The sequence below is a fragment of the Hippichthys cyanospilos genome, chromosome 9 (genome assembly GCF_059441005.1).
Source record: "Hippichthys cyanospilos isolate Australia breed blue-spotted pipefish chromosome 9, RoL_Hcya_1.0, whole genome shotgun sequence".
Lineage (NCBI taxonomy): Eukaryota > Metazoa > Chordata > Actinopteri > Syngnathiformes > Syngnathidae > Hippichthys > Hippichthys cyanospilos.
In genome coordinates, this window is record NC_142377.1 from 9558513 (window position 1) to 9574683 (window position 16171).

At 38.4% G+C, this 16171-nt stretch overlaps 1 protein-coding gene across 5 annotated transcripts in view; it reads right to left on the reverse strand.

Annotated features, from left to right (window-relative positions):
- Nucleotides 1-16171, reverse strand: part of LOC148418747 (band 4.1-like protein 1) — a 50870-nt gene that overhangs the window by 21428 nt on the left and 13271 nt on the right. For all 5 annotated transcript variants that reach the window (XM_088422820.1, XM_088422819.1, XM_088422818.1 and 2 more), the window contains exons 3-9: nt 5793-5907; nt 5138-5305; nt 4786-4890; nt 2341-2383; nt 1893-1968; nt 1382-1600; nt 78-165 (exon numbers count right to left, since the gene is read on the reverse strand). In XM_088422820.1, coding sequence (XP_088278946.1) covers nt 78-165; nt 1382-1600; nt 1893-1968; nt 2341-2383; nt 4786-4890; nt 5138-5305; nt 5793-5831 — 738 coding nt within the window. In that variant the 5' untranslated portion in view covers nt 5832-5907. The remainder of the gene's footprint in view (nt 1-77; nt 166-1381; nt 1601-1892; nt 1969-2340; nt 2384-4785; nt 4891-5137; nt 5306-5792; nt 5908-16171) is intronic.

The window sequence follows — 16171 nt, forward strand, 5'->3', positions numbered from 1 at the left end:
AGTGCGTCAGCAAAAATACTGAAATTACTTAAGGGTGTCAGAAAACATTTGTCTTATTATAAATTCATGAAGCCAACCTTAGCGTTATGAAGGTCCACTCCATACATGGACAATTTCTTCGCATTCTCCAAAAAGTTCATTTCAGCCTCCGCTGGAGTCATACCCCTGTAGGGTAGAAAAATCTGTAACCAACATCAATAGGCGTGTTCACAGTCTTAATTTATGAGGCAATTATTTTGCACATTGAGAGCAGAACTGCTTGCTAATTTAGTATTCTAAACAAATCCCCAAGCATTGTGGTGGTCTTTTACTAGCAAACAGTGACCTTGACTAGGGCTGAAAGGAACTAATGAGTACGTTGAGTGCTGAGTGTCCAAGCATAAATTAGCCGCTATCAGCACTCAAATGCTCCATATAGGCTGGCGAGAGGGATCAAATTACTTTTCAAAGGCAGGTTTAATCCGTACACTAATTTACTCTGTATACTTTGATACTGGCAACCTGACAGTTTCCATTGCTACTGATCACATTTGAACTAATTCAGTACCATTGACACTATAGACGTCAATTTGATACTTTTACTGGGATGTCAGTAAATGGGATAATTACTTAACTTCAGTTTTATAAACTTTTGTTGGTCCGTCAGTCATCATTCATCGTTACTCAGCCAATTATTTTCAAGCCAAACCAAAATGAAACTCCCAGCCAGTCAGTTGGTCATTTTATTTGGCTCGCGCTTCTGTTTTATTTTACAAATATGCAAAATGCGCATCCATCAGTGACAGACTGATGCTCAACTTTGATGAATACAATGATGGGCAAAAACCTACTTTTTGTAAATGCTCAGTTTATCTTTTAATGTTGTTTTCAAGTGGACTGCCCAACTCACTGTCATTACACATCGCTAGCATATATATATCGAAAAATAAAATTGCAATTCTTAGAGTAAATTAATTTACGTAATCTGCTAAATCACAGAAGTACATTTAAATCATTGTCTTCTTTTGGGGATTAGACGTCAAAGATCCATTTTTAATTGCAGTAAATGACCTAAGCAAATGCGTGGTCCCAGCTGGTAAAAATACTTGGAAAATTGTGTGCTGTTTTAAAATGTTGATTAACAACAAAGTATAAAAGTTGTCCATTCATAATTTACTGGAAAGCTTCTATGTTTTATAATTGTTTTTCACTTTTTTTTTAATCCAAATGTCCGATTAGTCGATTGGATTCTCAGAGGAATACCGAAACACTCAATAGCTGCAGCCCTAGTATTGACATATCTAAAAGAAAAAAAGAAAAGGCATGACAATGTGAAGACAAATTCATTTCTAGCAAACAGGAAAGTGAAGAGAGATCTCAACAAGAGCGTGTGGGCTTGTACTTGTAGTTCCGATGGAGTTCCATCACTCTGTCCTCCAGCTCGCGAGTCTGATTAGGAGCGAAACGGAAATCGCTGACATAGTCCGCCGCGTGTTCGTCATGATCATAGTCGCCCAGCTCAGCCTGGACCGTATAGGAACCCAGGAGGGCGTGGGTGACAAACGAGCACGGAAGCCGACCTGACAGCATGTCATCCCTCAGCTGCAGACACAGGTAGTATCTGTCAGATGAGAAAAAAGGGGCGGAGAGGACGGCTTTGGCAGTCAAACAAGGCGGAGGAAAGGCAAGCGCCGACGCGTATTCGGCACAGTAAATCCTCGACTGTTAGCAGCGTTCCGCTTTTAATCCCTAAAAAGGAAGCAGGGATTTGCTTTGCTTTGACGTGGAGGGAAATATAGCATGAAAATTGTAGCGGTTAATCTAGAGAACCCAAAACATCCGTACTAAGGAAACAGTAGAAACGGCAAAACATGAACAGCACTGTTACAAAAATTGGCCTTGAATTAACGTACCTGGTAATATCCTCGGTGAGCTGGGAGGGGTCAGGAGGGTAGAATTTGACGGCGAAGGTAAAGTGCCATGGACTGTCTGCAAAGAGAATGAGAGCTGAAAAATCATTACTGTCGCAACTGTCCTTTGGATTGCCGAAATAAAGACGTACACCCCCCTGACACTTCATCCTGCATAATACAATTAGATCCAATTCAAAAACTATTATTCAGCTCCAACCAGACAAGGGAGTATATACGGGCTATACTGTATAGAGTAAAGTCCTTTCCCAAGGTGGGGAGAAAAAAAAAAAAAAACCTACAGTAAAAATGTGTGACGCTTACGGAAATATTATTTCATTGTTTCATTTAATGCCATCCATGTGTTAACTCTTTTTTTGATATTCCTGTTCATATATATATATATATATATATATATATCTCCTCCTGACTTCCTGGATAAGATACTCACTGCGCATCTGTTTCTTGATCTCCTTGGAGGGGTCCAACCAGTTCTGGAAGACAGAAGGCGGAATTCAATTGCAAACAGGGGTGACACATTTCACTTTAATTGCTACTGGTGTACCTAATGAAAGCTTGTGCATACAGTACGCTTAAATTAAGAATGCAGGATTTCCTCAGCTGAGCTGTCCAATGTGCAAGGAGATGAAAGCATCTTTTATATATACATACACATATATATAAAAACTGACAGGCAATCTGTCAGTTAGCTCAATGGGCATTCCTACAAGACGTGGGTAGCAATGAGGTGTGGATTTCAACTTATGAGCGGGAGTGGATCGCAACTCCTGCCCTCATTGGTCAATTTTTGCACCAGGAGCAAATCACATGTTTTGCAGGAGTGACAGGGGGAGGAGCAAAGTAGCGAGGGATTCATGTATATATCAATGTACTCTATGTATATATGTATATTAGAGTTTTCAAAGTTGAAGCGTCCTCAGCTATCCTGTTTGCAACAAGTCACAGCAAGTGAGCTGTCAAGATGTCTTCATTTTGATGATAGCGACGGAAGAAGTACTCCACATATAATAGAGACTTGGTCCTGTCATTTTTTTCTGCCATTAAAAGGAAGGCTTGTCCTCTGTGGCCTGTTGTGCAACCACATATCTGCCTTTGATGAAGCCAATTTCTGTCAAAACCTCCAAGCTTCCAGTGAGTCAACATGAACAGACAGCAAGGCACCCTCAGCTCACTGCACTGACAATTATGTAATTATATGATAATCAGCTAGCTCTGCGCAAGCTTATTTGTCCGCATTGATCTAAAACAACCACAAACCTGTGTTTGAAAGGCCAAAATAGGAGAAGCGGAAATAATAAAACCTTAGTGGACAGACAAAAATATGAAAAAATAAATAAATCAGTCATACTAAACTGATCAGTTTTTAAGGCCACTAAGGCCGATTTTACATCGACACACCAATATATCAAAAACTATCAGCACTCCTTTTGCGCTCCACATTCAATTTATTCAATCCCAAAGGCGTATTTTTATGACTCTTTAACTCTTTCAGTGCCAAGCGTTATCCACAAAGGCAACCAATTTTGAGCTTGTTGACAGATTTTTCAAGGTCGAGAAAATATTGTGCGCAACGTCGATGTACACATAGGCCATATGAAAGATTGGATTCCGTTCTTTACCAAGAAAAAGAAAATAATATTCTTCTTCATTTTGTTCTTGAGTAATCACTGTTTGAAAATAGGTCATTTGAGTGACACGAAGCTATTTTGGACTAAAGGAGAAAATGAGCCTTTTGTGAAAAGATCATTTTTCTGCACAACAGTGACTTTGACACCAATATTTTTTGGATTAGTGGCATCTGAAAGATCTCAACAGTCTTTACCTTTGTTGAAAACATCAACGAAAACAAAATGTGTTTGTGAAAATGTGTTTTCGATGGCAAAACAACAATTTGCACCTATATGGAACTGCATTACTACAGTGCTTGATTGGCTAAATAGTCAAAGCGGGCCACGAGGGTCATCTATCAATTCATTTTAAAAAAATGTAGTTGTAGTTGTAGTCTTGTCACTGGCATACAACCTAAGTATTTTACACGACGAAAATTCTCATCCATGGCACTGAGAGAGTTAAAGAGCTAGACATGCAATCCCATTTATTTATTTATTCATATATTTATTTATCAAGTGTTGTGTGAATGAGTCAAATGGAATACGACGAGCCACTTGGATTGGCGGCAAACCAAGTTAGCTGTGTGCACACCCACAACGGCGCAAAACATCTTTTTTTTTCATTCGCTTGCACAGGAAAATACCAAAACAGTCAAGCCCGCCCATGCACAGATTTTGTCAGGTCCTCCCACTAGACTTGCACTGTGCAAGAAAATTGTGTTGTTTTCTTTTTGGATTTGGTTTTCACATGTTTCATTCAATCTAATCTAAGAGCATCTCCCAAAACTATTTGCTTTTTACCACTTCCTTACAAGTGATGTTGACTGGAAGTTTCTCTTATCCAAAATGTGGACTAACATTGTTATTTTTACATTTTTCCTATATGCTGCAGTGACTATATGCAGCAATAAATCTTGATTTTTGGATTTCATGGCGTATTGTAGGTTTTGGTTTCATCAATCTAACAATAATACATTTGGACTAACTCTGCTTCCAAGAAATATTTTTTATGCTGAAAAAAAATTAATAAACATCTTTCAAATGTTCACTGAAGCATTTTCATCTCAAAGCCAGCTGCGCATATTTGCAGAAAATGCACGGCTTGTGACGAGGCATTTTCATTTTTCAATTCATCTCTAAGTGATGGGTAGCGCACAGCGGAGAGAGTTAAACTCAGCAAGCAAGTGAGCGGAATATCGATTGCGTCGTTGATGTTTATGCATTGGAATAGCCTCCGACAATATCATGGTGAGCAATCCTCTGACCTTTTGGGTGTCTGTGTCTGCAAAGGTTAAGCCAAAATAGTCCTTCTCCAGCAAGTTGAGGTGCTCACACACCATGTCGATCAGCGCCTGTCCCTTCGAGTGTTTCTGCAATGACAAACGCGCAGCGGTGTTGAAAATGTCAGCACGAACGCAACAGATGTCCTCCAACGTGGGCAGCATCCTGGTCCGGCGTGCATGATTTGCAAATGCATTTGTCTGAACGACACAACAATAGTGGCCCACAGAGACGGAGAAAAAAAAGACGACAGTAAAATAAATTGAAGTGCTTGAACAAATCTGGTTAAGCTAATAACTAAATTTGTTATGCAAATGATTTTTCTATGACGCATACCTCAATTTCTCCTTTGTAATCGGACAAATCCAGCAGCGCCACTTGAAACGCTGTTGTTTTATGTCTTTTGGAGCCTTTCTGCGGTGACTTGACGTTTTTGTTTGGGGACGTCTTCTCAGATGCGTCATCATTTTCTTTCTGGTCATCCAGAGGCTTGGAATTGTGCTCCTTTAGCAGCATAAAAGACAACATTACTCTCAAAACACAATTGTAATATTATATTGCAGAATGATTATTTGTGTGCTGTAGAATAAAAATATCAGGCATAAAAATATCATGGGAGTATAATTAGTGGCTTCGTGTTTAAAAAAATGTGAATACGAAACCTCTGCAGTTAACTGATACTTGCTTCAATCCTCCATTACCTAAATATTTGTTTAAAAATGTAAATAAATACCTGTGATTGAATGCCTGGACTCTGCAAAAACTATAACCTATAGCCTTTGGGATTCAATGAGTTAAAAACTAGAGTTAAAGACTAAATATGTACAAATACGTCTTTGGGATTGAATGGGCTCTGTGAAGACGATTCAAAAGGGATTGAATTAGTAAAACAAGAAAATTGAATTGATAAATTAGTAAAAATAGATGAATTAGTAAAAAAAAGAAAAAAAACTCACACATTCGAAGTTTTTAAAGTTTTTAGTCATTTCACCTGTTTTGCCATCTTGCCATCCAAGATTGGCTCCTGCATGTCTGCCACTGCCCCCTACTGTCTGGGAGGACAGTCAGCACAGACCTCCGTACTTCACTTCAGCAAAGAAATAAATCTGAGAAGAAGCAAACAAGTATAAAGACAGTCAAAATCAGCATTTCCTCGCTATGGCAGGTTCACCTTTCGCGGCAACGATATTTCACAGGAATTTTTTGCGCATTAATTTTACTAGCTTCCATATAGGGTTGAACTTAGCGTGTGTTTAAAGGAAGAGAATTGTAAAAAAAAATGCTAACGCCTCCTTGTGAAGTGATTTAAGTGTTACTGAGGGGTTTACGGAGTTACAATATATCTAATAAATGAAAAAACATAATTAATAAATGAAAAATAAAATTTTTTAACGTAAAATACTTGAAAAAAACATGCAAAAATGAAAAAACTAATGAGAATAAACAGTATACAAAACATGAAAAAACAGAATGAAACCATTTCAGAGAATTACAGTACAAAGAATGAAAAAATCGTATATAATAAGGAAAAAAAAACAAAAAGATGCTAGGAAGACAGTATTTAAACGAGAAACTTAAAAAATAATATAAGCAAATAATAAATTAGGAGTTTTATAAATCCCAACGTGTCATTACAGTGTTCGACCAACACCTTGCAACATTCCGGAACCCATACCAGTGACGTCAGTAATGCATTCCTTCGTAACTCCAATCTAATATCTGTGAGATGCCTTTAGAATAAGATCAGGTTTCCAGTCTAATGAAGGGGGTGTGCATTAGTCTATGAAGGCGGATAGTGAGGGCATCAGGGAGGGAGGAGGCATCTATGCATGCCCGTGGAAGAGTACTGGCTCAGCTCAGAGGATTCGTTGCCATGGTAACAACACAGCACAGACTATAGTTTTGTTTTTTGTTTTTGTTTTTTTGCTCTCTCACACCTGATCATCGCTCTCTTCAGTGGAGAGACGGACAAACTGAGGCAGGAAGATGAGGTACTAAATATGAGGCGGTGAGAACATTTCAGTTCAGTGCACATTGTATTTTAATAGAAATATCAAAAATGACCCAGATGATAGAAACAGTAACATCCTTCAGTTGGCAATTGAGGAGAGGAACCGCAGCTGAGAAATAAGATAAACATACAAGCTGCCATCTGTTCATTGCTATTGTTTTGTCTTTAGTTCAGCTTGGATGCACCGTAAGCGCTATTTTGCAAATCAAATTCTTAATGCAAATTAGAGATGGGTGATATGGCCAAAATATAAAAACTGGATTTTTTCCAATCATTCTGGAAGAATATTATTTTATTCGAATTTAATGGAAGAAATAATAAAAATCCCAGTTCAGATATTCAATCTTCGGTATATGTTTTTATATTTCTTCAAAAATCTCGTGTTGGGCTAAATGAGTGTCTATTTTTTTTTTTTCAATTTAATGATCTGGCGCATTTTCAAATCTTTGATTTTTAAAATGACAAATTAATACAATTAATTTGTTTAATTGATCAGCTCTAATGCAAATATGAAATAGGGAAATCCAGTCCTTGATGTTAAAGTTGTTAAATAGTGACCCGCATGTCCTTCTGGAAAGATGTAATCTACTCCAGTGGGAAGCAGATACTTCACTATGCAGTAAACTGCAAAAATCTCAAGCGGTTGTAAATAGCTCCAACACTGAAAAATAGGCAGCAATGCTTGTGCCCGATGTGTGACAGCTCTTCTGATCTATGGCACAATAGATCCTGTAAATCAGTGGGAGTTTGTGAGAGGGACAAGGACGCCCCATACATACCAACTTCAAACAAGTTCATCGCTTGCAGTACTCGTTGACAGTCATGCTGGGAGCCACTCGAAACTTTGGCATCGCTAGACGTGCTCTTTTAAAAATAAAAATATTTGGGGTTTAACATAAGAAGTACCGTAGTTGCAATGCAAATGCTTGTCTGTTTTACTTTTTACCGCCTGTTGCTTTCTAATGTGTGCTTCTTTTGGTTTGTTTTTTTATCTTTAATTCTGATCTCCTATCTCTTGGGTTTACATAGCGAGGAGAAAACTTTCAAAAAGACTTAAGGAAATGCCTACTTACTGTATATTCTTCAGTTTATTGTTTATAATGACTGAATGTGCAGGGATTATAAGAGGACTGTACTGCTAACATTTGGACTTTTGTGATGAATTTATAAGGTGTACTATTCCCTCCTTGCAACACCCTCATAGTCGATAGACAGATAGCTCCTTCAATAACACCTGCTGATGATCACACTTTTACTCACAAAAGATGACTCAAAGGTGTAAAATTGTAACAAAAATACTGTATAAGCAAACTTGAAATTCTATAGTAAAATAAAAATACAACAGCAACACGTATCTTTTATATTATAAAATTAGACTAAGCTAGCATGCCAGCATTCACGAGACGACACGCTAACTTTCTGATACAAACTTAAAATTCATGTTGCAGCCATGAAATTCGAAGTTAATAATTATTTGGCAAAAAACAATTACGTTTATCAGTTTGAAAATGAAATATGTTGTCTTTGTAGCGTATTCAATTGAATATGGGTTGAGAAGGATTTTCAACTATCAACAAGATAGATAGATAGATAGATAGATAGATAGATAGATAGATAGATAGATAGATAGATAGATAGATAGATAGATAGATAGATAGATAGATAGATAGGTAGGTAGGTAGGTAGGTAGGTAGGTAGGTAGGTAGGTAGGTAGGTAGGTAGGTAGATAGATAGATAGATAGATAGATAGATAGATAGATAGATAGATAGATAGATAGATAGATAGATAGATAGATAGATAGATAGATAGATAGATAGATAGATAGATAGATAGATAGATAGATAGATAGATAGATAGATAGATAGATAGATAGATAGATAGATAGATAGAATTTTATAACCACAGAAGAAGAATCCATTACCGACAATTTAGTCAGGTAGTGTGAAACTTTCAGCTGACATATTTCCATGCTTTGTTGGCGATAACATACTTTGGGGGACACCTCCATAAGCCGACATGAGAGGGGTAATTTATGAAGGAACATGTGCACACACGCTTGCAAGGAGACTACAATCCCGACTGCACGGTAAACAAATGTGGAGGTAAATGTGTGAAGCACATGAGTGGTGGAACAGGTTTGCTGCAAGCAAAGGCAAGGCCTTATGTGTACACAACAACTGTCAGCAATCAGCTCATTTCCAAATCCAGTCAATTCATATCTCTTATTCGAACTGGGGAATACTTCAGCGTGATCTTCACTGCGCAATAGACAGCCAATGAATACAAATGTCAACAACCTTCATGAATAAAATTACGGTAGCTGACATGCTTAGCTGCACATTGAAACAGTGCGACCTTATTGGCCTTGAGTTCATTAGAAAGACTGGTAATACATTCAGCGAGAAGAGAATCATCTCACCGCCACTGTGCTTGTCAGCTTTATGCAGGAGCAACTAATACTGCCCTCTCTATTCTCATAGCTGTCACCACAAATGTCACATTTCTATTTCCATTTGCCCTTAGTAGTCTGATATCAAAGATCATAAATCAAAAAGAGAACTGTGAGCATCCTAAGCCATGAAACAACTCATCTCTTCTCGAGTAGCCCGCTGTTACAATCACACCCCTCTACTCATTTTGTTTCTAGGCGGCCATATTGCTTGAAGACAAGCGGTACAAGTCCAAAGTTGTAAACCGACTTGCTAATTTATGAAGAATGCCCTTAACCGAAATATTGCGGGTAAGTCAAAACACTGAAAACGCCGAAGTGCCACGCGATCAGCGACTGTGAACATACGAGGGGAGTTGTCTTCATATTTTTCCCAAAGTCCAGGAAGTACCCTCCGACATGTCTGCGCTGGATTCAAGCGTGTAAACGGCATGGACTTGCACTAAGAAATGTCACCAAAGATAGCCACAAGCTTTCTTTATAGTCGTTACACCTGCACAAATACAAGACTACAAAATGTCATTCAACTGGCTGGCTCAAACCATATGAGAAACATACAAAAACAATGACCAACAAAACGAGACAGGACGGAAAGGCCTGTTGGTATTCGTTAAGAAGTACCCCGAGATCTTAGATGAGAATGTAGGGATCAACATACCAACCTATATGTGCTCTCTACATTTCATTGGAGAAATGGGCCAAAAACTGAAAGTCCAAACCAGTTATGGCGTTGGTGTCAATCTCCAAACCTCGAGGTCCGATATTCTGCCTGATTTCAAACCCTCTCTCTCAAAAGCACCTGATTCAAATTATTAGGGTCATTTTCAAACTCCTGCAGAACTTGCTAATGAATGAAAGTCTATTCATTAATTAGTGTTTCATTATTACTGCCCTTATTGCTCTATTACTGTTTTTTTGTTTGTTTTTGTTTTTCTGTTTTTGTTTTATTGCCTACTTTATTATTTGCTCGATTATGGAATGTAGTCTGCTCGGGGAAGTGAACAGCATAAGAATCTCATTGTGTGGTATTACTATGAATATGACAATAAAACCTCTTGAATCTTGAATTATTAGACATAAAACATTCTCTCTTTGGGAGTACAGTAGAGATTTGTTCACAAAAAGCAATCATTAACTTCATTATTAATACTTACTTGTCCACGAAAATGATCAACATAAAGTGTCAAGACTTGTTCTCGAAAAGAAATCATTCTAAATAAATATTTGTCCACGGAAAATTATTCAAATCGAAGTGTCCTCTTTTGTGACTTTACATGTGATCTGTTCACAAACATTAACTTGACAGATAACGAGAGGTGGCACATGACAAGTTGGGTCAAACCATTCCACAGCGGCATTTTAAAAGATTTAAATTGAATAACCTACTGAATTTAACATTTGTTTTATGAACTTATAATTTCCTGAAACATTTAATTCATTCAATGATGACTTTTTTTGCATTTTTGTTCCTTCAAGTACCCTCAGGGGGACCCGTACCCCCATTTGAGAACCACTGGTCTAATTATTACACGGTCACTTTAAAGGGAGGGACATCTATAATAAATTATTACATTTACAGTAGTAGCGACAGATTCATTGCCAATGGCAGTAGTGGCAACTGGTGTGGCAAGACATTTGTTGAATGTGGCCCTCCTCCCAACACTTTAAAAATCCCTTCCGACATGCTGTTTTAAATGAGGAAAAAAAAGAAGTCTTGCAGCTACGTCCCGACAGAAGCACTCTCTGCCAGAAGAGAACATTCTGCTTACTTCATCGCTAGCGAGAGGACCCTCAGCCAAAGTTGGCTAATTGCGGCATCAAATCAGAGGAGACAAAGTGGGTGTGGAACTGCTCTGCTGCAAACGCGGACAAGAGGGAACCAAAGAGGAATCAACTGGCAGGCAATTCCAAAGCAGCGCGGGGGTGTATGTTGTATTTCTTTGCTAGGTACACACTCTGGGCCTAATCTTGCTCAAGGAGAGCGGTGGACACAAGAGAAATACTGGCGATGATCTGTTGCTTCGTTTACATGCCAGTTTGTGCGGCTATATAAGGCTCCTCCACATGCATGCAAAATACCACAGGGCTGCGATGGAGTCAGCCACAAGCAAAAGATGACTTCCCCAAGATGAAGTATTCCGGCAGAGTCGCTGCCATGGCCCAATTGGAGATGGTTGCCTGGCACTCGTGGGAGAGGGTGGCGCATTGCCACGGCATATGGCACGCCACGGGAACGGGGCGCAGAACCATGCAAGAAAGCAGGGTTGCAGAAGGAAGACTTGGCGTTAAGGGGACACTTCACCTTACATCACCTTCACTTGACCTCTCAAACAGACGAAAACCAAAATGCTTCATAGTATCAAATCCCAATGAAGACAAAAGATCTTGCGTGGTCAAAGTATCAAGCAGTTCAGGACGCAGATAACGCAACATCTCAGCTGGCTCTGCACTCACTGCAGCAGAAGTAATCAGAGTGGAAGCTCTCCTGTAATTACAAAATGTGAGGCTAAGACTAATTAGGATATCAAGATCTTAAATATATTCAGTGTGCTGAGCCTTCTGATTTCGGGGATGTTGAGAAAATGTTGGATGCTTTCTTCTGAAGAATTTTGTCCATTAAAAATGAAAGCAAGATGGAATGCACTACTCGGCTGCAAAACAGCAGCGTTGCTATTGATTTAGCTTCAATTAATTAGCAGTAGAAAGTATGGTTTCTCATTTGGGGGTATGAGTACCCCTGGGATTTTAAAAGGGCTTCTGCAAATGTCATCAAATCTAATTAAATGCTTTAAGAGGAACAGTTTGTTTTTCTTTTCAGGTTAAGAGCAAATTAATTGGAAGATGAAGCAAAGTTTTCAAATACTGGGGCGGGCCCCCCTGGTGATGAGGTGATGCCGGGGGCGGGGGCGGGGGGGGGGGGGGGGGGGGGGGGGGGGGGCGTGGTTGACCCCAGGGAAAATTCATCAATAACTACTTTGGATAATTAATTAACCATCTTGAGACTAAAATTGCAGAAATCATCAGAATTTAAGATTCTTCATTAAATATTCTCAGATTTGTTTTTGTCTTCTATGAAAGCAGACTGAATATAAAATAATGACATAGAAAAATACATACATCCAATTAAGATGTTTTAAAAGTTTTTCTTTGGAAGTTATTGCCAATATGTTATCCTTTTTTCTGACGAACAAGGGACTAAACAAAAAAAAAAAAACAACGAATACTGTATGAATGAAAAACAAAGCCCAATTCTATTTTTTTCTGTCAGTATGAAATAGTCTTGCTGCTGAGGCTTTAAAAATGTGATTTGGCAACAAAATTAATGACAGACGACTCAATTATTCATATAATCATTATTTGCAGCCCTAAGCTATATTCTATTCTATAAATTACCATGTAGAAATATTATGTTCTCTCTGAGCTTGTGTGGGTTTGTTAGATTAACTGAAGACCACAATGTTAATTACTCATACTTTGAAAAAAAATGGCTCATTCAACAGATGTTTTCCTTCTCTAATATTAGACTTTGGGCCATATTGTCCAATGCGAGAAACACTTCACTGCGGAGGAAGCGTTTGCTAATTGGAAGCCGCTCTAAAATTCAAAGCACACAAACAAGAGGCACAGAGGAAAATTTACACACGTGTAAGCTCCCAAACTTATAATTGCACCAGCATGTTGCTGCAAATTACACTTAGACACATGCTAACCACTACCCTGTGTCTCTTCTGTCCTCCCACTTAAGAGCATGTGTGTGTCGCAGAAAGCATGTGTGCGCTCATTCAAATGACTTGACATCTTTCCTTGTGACATATGTAATTTGCAACAAGTCAGGATGTGGAAAAGAAGAGCAACAATTTGGTAACTTAGCAGCAAAAACAATTGGGGCCGGTTAAAATGAGTTGCGACCAGTTTGTAGACCAAAAAGAACAAATTAGTTATGACTTATATTCAATATTCCACGTTGTCCATGTGTATAGTTGATGTATTGCCAAAGCAAAACATTTAACCCTTGTGGGGTATTTTTGTCCAATTCTTTTCTCGTTACATCAAAGGCATTTCACATCAAAGGGAGCTGAAATTTCCCCCAGATGGTGACATCATGTCAAAGTTCAACATGGCATGGCCATTTATTTATAAGACTACCAGGAGTGTGCCATATCTTACCTAAAAAAATTAAAATTCAACTTTTTGGAGATTCAAACCATGTTACAATGAGCCTCAAAGCGATATTTTCTTAAGTTGACCCATTTATGAGAATAGCCCAGCACTCTCAGCACCAACCCCATCCAAGCAGATAGAAAGGGATCGATCGCAAGAGACTCAATGATGTCACAGTGAGGAGGAGCGTCCTTGTATTGCCACTATTACCCAACCCGCCGTGCCTAGTCACTTAGTTTTGCACCAGAGTCGGGGAGAAGAGATTTTGCACCGAGTTGGCCAAGTAAACAACGACGTCTCATTTAGTAGTTAGAAGGTTTTCCTGTATAAAATGTCCAAGTGGCCAAAATGTGTGTTTGGGAGCAGAGCACACAGCCGGACAATTGCCATCATTTTATGGAGCACTGCATGGAGAACCTTCGCTGACGCAGGAGTAGGTTTTCCGTAAAATTACAAATGAAATTTGGTGCAATTCCACAGCTGCACCCTATGGATAGTGTTTCATGAAGCTGAATTTTTCTCAACGCTGTATATTACAATCAAGACAGAAAAAAACTTCCAAAACGCAGACATTTTTACGTTAAGCATAGCAAATTGATCAGGATTGTCCTGTCGTTTCCATACACAGAGATTATGTTGGGATTTTTTTTCTTTGTTATTATTTCGTGGCTGGTTGGCTTTAGAAAGATGTCATGAGCGCGGCAGCAACACAGTTAAAGGATTCATTAAACGTGACGTTTCACTTCCTGGTTAGAAATGTCACAACCGAAAAAACCTGCATATTTCATAAAAATAAAATAGCAACGTGCCAAAGGTACGATTTTATGATTTATAAGCATATATTTAACTGGAAAGTTTAAAATACCATAATAGGGGCCCTTTGATTAAAAATTACAATAATGGCTTGTAGTTTTCCAACTTCAGCATGCAGAGTGTTGCCGCAGGAATTGAAGAGAATTTTGCAATCTTTGCTGACTGAAGCCTCACTATATATAAAAATGGTGAATTTTTATCCAGCCATGCGATGTGAAGCTCAAAGATGTATAAATATGCAGCTACCTGTAGATACCTCGATCCCCTGACCCCATCTGACCCCTACTTCTTTACATCTGTGGGTGGAAGCATTAGGCTTCCAAGTAGACTTCAATAACACTCTCCAACAGCTCTGGAGAAAAACCTCGGCTGAATCCCACTAGACTTGAGCTCATTCCACACAAATCCACAAATCACTTTCACAACTGACCTGGAGGTGAGGGCTAGGCGGAGGCTCTCTCTAAATCAAACTTGGCCTAAATGTGAGCCATCGGTCATTTTCCAGACCTTCAGCAATCGGTAGCGGGAAGCCTTACATCAAATGTCCTGTTTAGTACACATGCGGGCGTGAGTGCCAAGTTCAATTAGCAATCTGTCGTCTTAAAAAAATTGGGTTCTGTTCTTAACAAAGGGTAGTATAAATCCAGAGTAGTTAAATATTCAGAGGGTTATTTGAGTTCCTGAGGGACGACGCAATTTAGCAGCTGTGGAAAAGTGATGTTAGAACCCCGGTAATTGTTTTGTTTACGAGAAATGTACATATTCGGACTCCTATATATTCTTTAGTTTGTGTTTCGATGATTATGGGGCTTGCTTAGTTTTGTATGTGTAAAAGTGTGTTTTATTGTGAAAAGTAAACCAGATGTTTAGCATCTTGCAAGAAACCCATTCGTGAGTGACTGTATTTTTGTGTCCTTAGCCAAACACAGCTGTGCTTATCGTGTATTTTGTAAATAATGTTAAACAGGTAGAGTCAATATCAGTCATTGGCAATTGTTAAATGTACTTTTGAATCAGAAATGCTAAAAATGTTTCTTTAGATTTAAGGCTGGGTGATGTGGCTAAAAATCAGGATCTTTTTTTTTTTTTTCCCAGTCATTCTGGTTAATTACGATTTTAATTCAGAGTATCAAAGATTTAATCAAACAATTCTGAGCAAAATGTTCGGACAACAACAGTTTATAGTGTTTTGATATCAGTTGTAAACATAACATTTATAGCTTGTAAAAAAATATGCATGACTTGCTTAAATTCCACCTTTAAGTAGCTTGTAATTATTGTATTGTCTTGTGCACTACCCAAGCACCATTCTCTCACTTCTTAGACACAATTTAGCCGATATTCAAATGGTCGATTTTTAATCATTGATAATAATTACTTGAATGAATACGAACTATCACCCAGCCACGCTTACAAGTAACATTTAAGATAACTATCAATTATCATCAAGATGACAATTAGCATTCAAGCCAGCAATTACCATATTAGCTGGTTAATATTACCATGCTATATTAGACCACTGTTCATCATCTGAGAGACAAGTGGGGTAGAGCATGCTGTTGTTTTTTATTTTACTTTTTTTTGTTACAGTTTTACAAATTTGAGTCATCTACAGTAAAGTACAAGTGCAAATCATCAACAAGTGTTATTGAAGGAATGACTGCTCTGCATTTTCTGCATTTTTTCACCCTTGTGACACTGTCTCCCATTTACGGTGAGGACTTGAGAAAAGCAGGTCATCTGCTGGCATGATTCCCCTTGATGCCATTTTGAATTATGCACGCCTCTACTTAGGTAACTTCTGTGTCCTCATTATGACATGAACAATCAAATTGTGCTGCTTCAGCTCTTTATTAGTATGTTGCTGGTAAATTAAAACGAAAGACGTTTTCATTCAAGTGATTATTTGGGTCGACTCGTAAGAAACCAATTTAT